Source organism: Lactuca sativa, chromosome 7 (assembly GCF_002870075.4).
Source record: "Lactuca sativa cultivar Salinas chromosome 7, Lsat_Salinas_v11, whole genome shotgun sequence".
Classification (NCBI taxonomy): Eukaryota; Viridiplantae; Streptophyta; class Magnoliopsida; order Asterales; family Asteraceae; genus Lactuca; species Lactuca sativa.
Window position 1 is genome coordinate 63,066,984 of NC_056629.2, and position 10,651 is coordinate 63,077,634.

Here is a 10,651-nt window from a genome sequence, read left to right on the forward strand (position 1 = left end):
ATGAACCGCGTGTGCAGACCGATGCTGGACCGGTCTGTGATAGTTTTCATTGATGACATCTTGGTTTATTCCAAGACGCAGGAGGAACACGAGGGGCATCTACGAGAGGTGTTGGAGACCCTGAGGAGGGAGAGCTTATATGCTAAGTTCTCCAAGTGTGAGTTCTAGTTGCGCGAGGTGCAGTTTCTTGGGCACCTTGTCAACCAGAACGGGATTTCAGTGGATCTGGACAAGGTGGAGGTCGTGATGAGGTAGGAGGTTCCGAAGTCTCCATCTGAGATTTGGAGTTTCCTGGGATTAGCGGGCTACTATCGTAGATTCATTCAAGACTTCTCCAAGATAGTCGTACCCCTGACACGGTTGACTAAGAAAGTCGTGGTCTTTCGATGGGGGCCTGAGCAGCAGGCAACATTTGAGGTTCTGAGACAGAGATTGTGCGAGGTGCCAATCTTAGCCCTGCCAGAGGGCGTAGAGGATTTTGTGGTATATTGTGACGCGTCCATTTCAGGGTTGGGCGCGGTACTGATGCAGATCTCGGTCATGTCATTGCCTACGCTTCGAGGAAGCTGAAGCCTCACGAGGCGAACTACCCGACACACGATTTAGAGTTAGGGGCGATGGTCTTCGCCCTCAAGATTTGGCGACATTACCTCTATGGGGTTCGGTGTACCATTTACATGGACCACAAGAGTTTGAGGTACCTCATGGATCAGCCGAATCTGAACATGAGGCAGCGTCGATGGCTCGATGTGGTGAAGGATTATGATTGTGAGACCCTTTACCACCCGGGGAAGGCCAATGTGGTGGCCGATGCACTTAGCCGCAAGGCGGCGCCGATCAGGGATATTTGCATGCGGATGACAGTGGTGACTCCGCTTTTGGAGCGGATTCGGGAGGCCTAGCAGGAGGCCATGAAGGAGGAACATCGGAAGAGTGAGCGCATAGTTGGTCAGGTTTCCTCCTTCGACTATGATAGCAGGGGATTATTGACATTACACCGTAGGGTGTGGGTGCCATACCTCGGAGGCGTGCGCCAGGTCTTGCTAGAGGAGGCACACAAATCTCGATTCTCCATTCATCCCAGGGCGACGAAGATGTATAGGGATCTTCGTCTGTACTATTGGTGGCCCTGCATGAAGTAGGATGTGGCTTGGTACGTCGAGCGGTGCTTAACCTACAGGAAGGTCAAGGCCGAGCATCAGAGACCGCACGACAAGATGTAGCTGTTAGATATCCCGTTATGGAAATGGGAAGATATTACGATGGATTTTATCACGAAGCTATCCAGGACCGCGCGGGGAGTGGATTCTCTATGGGTCATCGTGGATCGATTGACCAAGAGTGCCCATTTTATCCTGATTCAGGAGAGCATCTCGGCCGTGAAGTTGGCCGACATCTATATCAGGGAAATAATGGTGCGGCATGGGGTGCCAGTATCAGTGATTTCAGACAGAGATGTGCGTTTTACTTCCAGGTTTTGGAAGAAGTTTCATGACGAGTTGGGTACTCGTCTACATTTCAGCACCGCTTTTTACCCGCAGACGGATGGTCAGAGCGAGCGGACCATCCAAACATTAGAGGATATGTTGCAGGCATGCATTCTGGATTTCGGAGGTAGCTAGGATACCTACCTCCCGTTGGCGGAGTTCTCAAATAATAATAGCTATCATGCAAGCATCGACCGTCCTCCCATCGAGATGTTGTATGGGAGGAGGTGCAGGACCCCGATATGTTGGAGAGAGGTTGGCCATAGGGTCATGGGAAGCACCGAAGTGGTGCTCCAGACGACAGAGAAGATCCAGCAGGTCCGGAGTAGGCTTTAGACTGCTCAGAGTCGGCATAAAAGTTATGCCGACAAGCGCCGTTCAGACTTGGAATTCCAAGTCGGGGATATGGTTCTCCTGAAGGTGTCGCCGTGGAAAGGTGTCATCCGATTCAGGAAGTGAGGCAAGTTGGGCCCAAGGTTCATCGGGCCATTCAGGGTTGTAGCCCGGGTGGACAAGGTGGCGTATAGGTTGGATCTGCCAGCCGAACTCAGCCAGATCCACAACACTTTCCACGTCTCTCAGTTGTAGAAGTGTGTGGTAGACGACTCAGCAGTGGTGCCTTTGGAGGATATTCAGGTCGATGACAGCCTGAATTACATCGAGCGGCCTGTGGCAATCCTCAACAGGAAATCGAAGGATCTAAGGAACAAGAGGGTGGAACTCGTGAAGGTGCAATGGCAGCACCGGAAGGGATCAGAGTGGACTTGGGAGCCAGTGGAAGAGATGATGGAGCACTACTCCGAGCTGTTTCAGGATCGAGCAGTAGACTTCGAGGACAAAGTCTAAAATAAGTGGGGGAGATTTGTTGCACCTGGTTCCTGGTACGTACTCCTTGTGATTAATATTTTAATAAAGTGCATTTTTGCCTTGGACTCGGCGAGTTGAAGGACCAACTTGCCGAGTAGGAGCGGGATAAGACGCGGTGTTTGAACTTTGGACTCGGCGAGTAGACCCTGTTTGGGCAAAAACCCTAATCCGGGTGTTTGCACCCTATTTAAACGCTCTAACTTGGCCTCCTTTGTCCCTAACACTTCCAGAGAGCTGTAGAAAGAAACCCTAGCCCCCACATTGTTCTTGAGAGTGATTTTTGGCTTTCTGAAGAAGGTTTGGAGCTTAGAAGAAGAAGTAAGAGGTTGAAGTGAGCAAGGAGGGGAGGTAGATCCGGAATCTACACTGTGAGAAGCTTCCATTCAGGTAGAAAAGTTCTTACCTTGATCACTAGTTCATTAGATCCCCTTTTTGTCCCAAATTAGTGGATTTCAAGCCTAAAACCTCAAACTCCCTGTATTTATGCTCTATGTTCTGAAAGGACTTCAGATTGGGACCTTGTGGACATCTTAGAAGTGTAAAGTCTCTGTGGTTGGAGTTATTGAGGTCTCTATTGAGTGTATGACCTCTTACAGAGCTTGGATTTGCCTTCTTGAGCTTATAAGGCCATGCATGCACGTAAATTTTGCAGCTTTACGTGATAAGCATGCCCTAGGAGCATAGATCTACGGTTTAGAAGCGTTGCATGTCTCAGTTTTGGTCTGTTTGGGAGGTGAGTCGAAGGGACTCGGCGAGTTTGATGAACAACTCGGCGAGTCCTATGAAGATTTCCTAGAACTCGACGAGTTGTTCTTCAAACTCGGCGAGTCATATGAACTTTCACTGAGTAAGAGGGGTTTAAGTGTTGAAGGTCCAACCCTTCGTATCTGCATGCGAAATTAGCAATTTAACGTTTAGCAATAGTCCCTGAACCCCAAATCCTCTTAAGGGATGCTCTGGTGAGGATTTGGAAGCGAGTAGGAGATCTGCTCGTGGGGACTCGGCGAGTTGTTCTTGAACTCGGCGAGTCTGTGCCACGACTCGGCGAGTCCAGTCAACTGGAAGTTGACTTTGACCAAGGAGTTGAACTTGGACCAGGGGTGGCTCAGTAAATTGACCTAAGGGTATTTATGAATGGCTAATCTATGTTTATGGATTTTTAGCCGGAGGATTACCGGTGCAGCATCCAGATGTCTAGCAGTCAGACTTTCGGTAACTACTTTTCGAGGTGAGTTTCCTTCTAGTAGTAATGGGTCTAAGGCACCAAGGCCGGCCCGTATAGACGATATGTTAGCGTCAGAGTGTGGGCAGAGCCCGTATCTCATGGTTGAGTTTGATTATGATATATGCTAGTATGATAGAATTGTTTATACTCGTTGTCTGTGTGATACTTGTATGTTATGGTTTAGCAGTTGAGTGTGGGCGAGGCCCGTATATCTTTGATAGTGGAGTGTGGGCGAGGCTCGTATCTCTCAGATAGCAGAGTGTGGGTGAGGCCCGTATCTCTCAGATAAGGGAGTGTGGGCGAGGCCCGTATCTTCATGAGTGTGGGCGAGGCCCGTATCTCCTAGTTGTTCATTGTATGTTTGTATGGTATGAGGTATTATGGGGGAACTCACTAAGCTTCGTGCTTACGGTTTGCAGTTTTGTTTTCAGGTACCTCTTCTTCAAGGGGGGGAAGGAGTTGGCGCGGTAGCGGCACATCATACACGCACATTGTTTTCCACACCGTGAGTCATTCTGAGATTTTGTACTCTGATAGTTGATTGTTTTCATGTTTCGGTTTTCAGACACGATGTATGTTATGAAATGGTTTGACCAGACAGTGTTTTAATTACAATTGTTTTCTAAAGTATTGATTTAGGAAGAAAATTTTTTGGACGTGAAATTTGGGTCGTTACAACAAACATGACAAATAGGCTAATATGATAATTTTTCCTAGATATACCTAGGAGAGAGGTGTCTAGAATAGCCACCATTAGCTTGGTTATTGGATTTTCCAAAAGGTTTTATACCAAAGTGATGCAATACATCTAGCGATCTAGCGATTTTTAAAGTTTATGAGTGATTTATTATTTATAGTTACTTCAATTTTAATTTTAATAGTTAAAAGCGAAAATGATCGCCACTGGAAATATCACCCTCCCTCCAAAAGGCATGATAAAATATACGTTTTAAATCCTTTAGGTAAAAAAAAAAAAGTAAATTTACTCGACGGGTCCATTCATAAATACTTGTCTCAACTTTTATAAATATGTTAAATTGTCATAATGACTTAAGCGATTATATATAGGGGTGGCAACTCTCGACTCATCCCGTAACCCGATACTAACCCAACCAAAAAATAGACGGGTTTGGGTTGAGATTTTTTGACCCACCAACCCGTTTATTTCATTAGTTGGGTTGGGTTATCTGTTTGAGTTCACAGGTCAACCTGCCAACACGTGTGTGTGTGTGTGTATATATATATATATATATATATATATATATATATATATATATATATATATATATATATATATATATATATAAAAGAATGATATATTTAATTATTCATTAAATTTGATTTCCATCCGTGTTCGTAATATTTTGTATCATTGTATTCTTTCCATATTCGTATGTGACTAATCTATATTTACGATTTATTAATTAGAAAAAGAAAAAATACATGTCGTTATTTTCTCAAGTCACGAACGAAGAAAACATTGACTTCTATTAATGTTTTCATTTTTCATTTTTATTTAGATGTTATGGACTTTATCAATTTATGTTGAAAATCTTTTTTTTTTTATGTTAATTACTTCAATCATTTTATGAATTTTTATTAAAAAAAAATCCCATTTTTTAAAATGTGTTGTTTATTTATTAAACGGGTTATATGGGTTGGGTTTGACCTTTTAACTTGTGAACCTGCGAACCCATATACTTAAACGGGTTATATGGGTTGGGTTAAGGTTTCCAACCCACCAACCCATGACCCGTCAACCCGTATATTATATTGGTTGAGTTGAGTTTATGTTTTCTGACCCGCCAACCCGAAGCCAACACAATTGTGAGGCCTAATTATATGTGTTAAAAAATATAATTTAAACGCTTTTCCATCCACATAACGTGTTTTTTCCTATTAACTTCTATTTTATTTAAAGATAAAAGATAATGCAAATCAACATATTTACAAATAAAATTAGTAGAAATTGTCTTCTATGCCTACATAGTAACATATCCGGTCTGTTTTTGTGCAGTTTCTCCTAAAAAAAGACCCGATCTAATACTAAAAAACCAAACTGAAATAGAACATATAAGTTGATTAAATTGGTAGAATGTCATAGCTTTTGGTTTTGATTTTTTTTAACCAAAAAAATCTCAAAAATGGTTTTTGGTTTTTTTTATTACAAATCTTTATAGTTTAAACCCTACATAACTTAAAGCTCACAAAGCCAAAAACTATGACATTGTACCATGGAACACATAAGTTGATTAACTTGTTTATTCCATCATACATCATGCCTTATCAATGCAAACATATCATCATCCGCTCATATCCACACCATCATCAATATCAGTGTCAGTATCAGCGTCAGTGACAAGTGACAAAAACAGTAATAGTAACAGATTACAGTTTATTTGAGTTGTGATGTAGTGGCCTTGTCCAAGAACCATGTGAACTCTCCTTCGGGTGAAACCTTCTGCACAGGCAACGGATAACCATACGAAGCATGTGGGCCCAACGCCACCTTCACTGCATCAGCTGCATCTTCTCCGGTCACCACCATTGCAATCTCAGAAGCTGAATTGATCAAAGGGAAGGTGAAAGTGATTCTTTCAGAAGGAGGTTTAGGTGAATCCAAGATGAAAGTCACCCATTTCTCCTTCTCAAATCGTTGAAAATGCCAGCAAAAAAGTGATGCAACATGTCCATCTGGACCCATTCCAAGTAACATCAGATCAAACTTTGGAAACCCTGTAATTGGTGATGTTCTTAGGGTTTTGTTCGCTACCAAATGTTTAAGCCTCTGCTCATATTCATCTGCTGCTTCTTCAGGTGATAGTCCTTCCTTGATAGGATAGATGTTAGATTCAGGTATCGCAACCTAACACAACATTGAAAAGACACAATAACGCCTCAATTAACATATACAATAACATCTCAATCATAAACCTCTTTCATCTTCTCGAAACCCTAAATGCTACAGTAAAAAATAAGATTACCTTACTGAGAAATCCGTCAAAAGCAAGTTTGTGATTGCAATCAGGATGATCTAGAGGAACAACTCGTTCATCAAGGTAGAATATCAACCATTTGGACCAATCTATTGAACTAATATACGGAGGCTCTACTAATTTCCTGTCGAGAATTAAGCTCAAATGAAGCATAGTGCACGATCAATTAACAAACATACTACGTTCTTATAATCATTCAGCAATCAAAGAGTGAGGTAGTATATTTCAATTGTAGGTTGTATAGTTACCTCATAGTATCGATTAAAGTACCACCGGAGAGTACAACGGAGAAAGAGCCATTGGCGGCGATGAATTTAGCAGACAGATCGGCGATATAGTTAGCAAGAGCGACAGCGACGTGCTCCTCCGTCTCAAACTTCAGAACATTGGGTGGCGACATTTTTTATCGCTGAACAGAGTGAGAGAGGTGACTAAATTCTGATGGTATCGTTGAAGCTCATTTCTGATATGGAATCCTTTTCGCGTCCACCACACCCTGTTTTGCACTTTTTGAAGTGCCAAATGTCACTTCGTTTATTATTATTATTATTATTAAAATTTCATTTAAAACTTTTTTTATTAAAATTCATTTTAAACGTTAATAGTTCAGTTTTTTTTTCTTTGACAAAATTGCAAAAATATCGTTGTGGACGTATTACCAATTCATTTAAAACGTCGAGAGAGTAACAAACTTTTTGTTTTGTATAAAAACTATATATAAATCTTTTTATATACAATTTACAAATAAGTTTTTTTTTGTACATGTAATTCGAACAAAGTTTCTAAATTTTCTTCATTAGATGTATTACCAATTGTAACGATCCATATTTCCTCTTCTGTTGTCGTTGATAGTTTCCATTATGTTCATTTGTTGTCGATGATACGACAATGCATGCTAGTGATGTGATAAATTTTAATATTATGAGGATGTATTATGCATGTTTATATAGCTGTTTTTTGTTTTTTCAAATCGAAATTTTTTGAAGTTTGTGGATAATCTCTGCAACTCTCTGCAGCATAAGAGATGCACCAAACGGCTGTAGCCTATAATAAAAAGTTTGTTTGTTTATTAAAATCTAGAGGCAGTTGCAATAAACTAAGATTTAAATACAATGATTTTACAAGCTGAAATAATTATTAACATCGAAATTTTAATATTAATCTTAAAACATTGAAAGAATAATAAAAAAACATGTAAAAGAAATAAAATTTAAAAATTAAAATATATATATATATATATATATATAAAAGAAGTTATTCTATTTTTTAGAAATAACTAGTTTTAAAAAACATAAAAAAAATTCTAAAAAAATTAAGAAAATATTGTAAACAATGTCTAGAAAATTCGTAAAAGAACCACACATGCTAAAAAAGGTACAATCAAAATCAAAGGAGAGAGAGGAAGCCAACATCCATTGTAACATCCCAAAATTTTCAGAAAAAAAAAATCATGTTTAATTCATTTCAAAACATCCAGTAATCATGTCAAAACAATCAAAACTGTATCATAGTGAAATAATATCGTAGTACAAATCCCTAAAATCACATAATGCGGAAAACGTGGGCGGGTATGGTGCGATCAAGTCGGACCCTTCCCTTTTCGAGCTGGAACTACCTAAAAATCAAATTGAAAACCGTAACCACAAAGCTTAATGAGCTTCCCCAAATTACCCCTTACCATACATACATAACAATCAAACGATAACTGGGTCTATTTCACCCCCTCGGTATCTTTCAACCAGTTCTGGGTCTATTTCGCCCCCTTCAGTATCTTTCAACCAATACTGGGTCTATTTCACCCCTTACATCTAAGCATACAATCATATCAACGAAAGTCACAAAGACAACAAGCATAAACAAACATAACATGAAATTGTCATGAAGACAACTATCATCGTACTAACATAATATAGTGGGCCATCATTGGTGCCTTCGATCCACGAGTATAGTGGAAGAAACCCACGAGTACAGTGGAGGAAACTCACCTCACAAAGCAGCTCAAAAGTAAACATGCTCTCAAAATCCTACAACAGGTGTTAATGCCACCTAGATAACCGCACAAGGTAGGACCTTAATCTTTCTACTACGACATTAACAACTGCATAAAACCACAAGTCAAAAGTCAACCATCAAGGTCAATGGTCAAAGTCAACGGTTAATGTTGACTTCAACTGACCGCCACGATGTGGTCTTCCTTAGCCACGTCGTGGTTCACATATGACCCAACAGGCGGGAAAATCACAGCCGCCACGCTGTGGTGACCTAGGACTACGCCGTGGTTGCCGAGGTTCCAATAGCTTAATGCTTTAAGTTGTTTCCTTCGATTCCAAGAGCTCCAAAGCTCATATTTGGACCAAAATATGATCTTAAGGGATAAAGTTTCAAACTTTATTCATTAGGACCACCCAAAGGTCCTAAAAAGGATTAATAATACAAGAACTTAACCAATAAGCACTTATTCCATAAGGTTCGAAATTCATCCATTCCCGGAGTGAGTCTAGCATCGAAACTACACTAAAAGTTGGTGCTTTTATAGATTTGCATGTCCAATGCATGTCTTGAACCTATATTAGGTCAAAATGAGGGTTAATGACATAAATCACATGCATGGCTTGAAAATCCAACCAAACTCCAGATCCATGACACAACATACTCCAAATGCCTAGAGATTCATAAAGTTGCAAACTTTATGAGACCTTATCCTCCCAACAAACAATAACAAGAAGTTAATGGGACAAAACTCAAGATCTATCAACCTAGCATGATAAAAATCGAGTCTTGGATGCTTACAAAGGTCTAGAAGAATGCTAGAGTGAAGAATGGAGACTTGCTTGCTTGATCCTTGCTTCCATCTTCATTCTTTAGTTTCAAGGAACACCAAAACTAGCTCAATAATGAAGGAAAGTGATTAGGGTTTCTTTGGGGCTTGAGGGAACTGATGGAGGCTGAGGATGAGCAAACCCTAACCTCCTCAATCCTTTAAATTGGGAGCAAACCTCGAAAAAAAATAGGGTTTGCATGCTAGCCGCCACTACATTGTGGCCAATGTTGCCACGTCGTGGTGACCTGAATGAACACACGACTTCTTTCGCCTCACCGCGTCGTGGTGATGCCCACCATACCGTGGTAATCCCCAAAAAGATAAATCTAATTGCATAAAAAGTACCTCAAGATTCGGGCGTTACATCCATATCGTCATTGAAGTACGCCGTCATCAGAATTGATCTGTCGCCACCACCTCTTCAAAATCGTATTTACGAGAATCTGGTGGTGGTGTTGATCTATTTTTCGATTCACAATTTAGATATGTTCACCTAAGAAGGTGATGTGAAGATGGGAAGGTGATGTGAAGATGGCGTTGTTCGCCTGAACTTTGACAAAGGGTTTGATGAGGAAGATGGAGGCGGCGATCTAGGGTATGCTAAGGAAGAGAGAGCCTAGCAGTTGGTGGCGCCACCTCTCCAAAATCATTTTCCAAGTCGTGGTGCTGGTGGCGTTCTGATTCTCCGGCGATGACATTCTTCGACGATGACAGTGTTTTTCGGCGATGACATCGGTGGTTTTTAGTGAACAATATAAAAGAGAGATTAAAGATTGAAGGGGTGTCATGCGGTGGGGTATAACTTTTATTATATTTTCTTTTTTGTTTTCTTTTTAACTATGAAAATTGTAAAATGAACAAAAAAATAAAAAAAAAAATGAAAATATAAAGGGAAAATCATCATTTTATAAAAATTCAAAATAAAATGGATCAAACTCGCAAAAAAATGAAAACGTTTGACCACTGGTGCTGGTACAAACCTTTTTGGACAAAACTGGTAATTTTTAGCTAAAGAAGTTTGAAGAGGAAAGTCAAGTATTGTTTGGAGCAGAATACGCACAGAGGTTTTGTAGTTCGAAGTCTTCCAAAAAACAAATTGTTGTGAGATGGCAAGTGTTGCGTATGTGCTGCATCGCACAACAAAAAGTGGTACGAAAAGTTTAAAAAATCAAACAAACAAACAAACAAACAAAGAGCCTCATACTGATGAGAAAATGATGAAATGTGAATGTCCCTTTGTACGTAAAATAATATC

At 40.4% G+C, this 10,651-nt stretch overlaps 1 protein-coding gene across 2 annotated transcripts; it reads right to left on the reverse strand.

The window, feature by feature from the left end:
- Positions 1–5,827: 5,827 nt before the first annotated feature.
- On the reverse strand, positions 5,828–7,077 carry LOC111892955 (probable 6-phosphogluconolactonase 4, chloroplastic). Of its 2 annotated transcripts, none has more exons than XM_042896495.2 (3): positions 6,824–7,077; positions 6,564–6,714; positions 5,828–6,445 (listed from the first exon to the last, which is right to left on the reverse strand). In XM_042896495.2, exons 1-3 carry the CDS (start codon positions 6,973–6,975, stop codon positions 5,975–5,977), a joined length of 774 nt encoding a protein of 257 aa, XP_042752429.1. In that variant the 5' UTR covers positions 6,976–7,077; the 3' UTR covers positions 5,828–5,974. The 2 variants fall into 2 exon arrangements, with proteins under 2 accessions (XP_042752429.1, XP_023744800.1); XM_023889032.3 differs by having other exon boundaries at positions 6,564–6,699; positions 6,824–7,075.
- Between the last annotated feature and the right edge of the window lie 3,574 nt (positions 7,078–10,651).

Excerpts from the sequence above, each read along its gene's own strand:
- LOC111892955 (XM_042896495.2), bottom strand. The coding sequence starts at position 6,975 with ATGTCGCCACCCAATGTTCTGAAGTTTGAGACGGAGGAGCACGTCGCT. Across the intron at positions 6,715-6,823 it reads ACTTTAATCGATACTATGAG|CTTAATTCTCGACAGGAAAT; the intron begins GTAACTATACAA and ends GCTTCATTTGAG. Across the intron at positions 6,446-6,563 it reads TTGACGGATTTCTCAGTAAG|GTTGCGATACCTGAATCTAA; the intron begins GTAATCTTATTT and ends ATGTTGTGTTAG.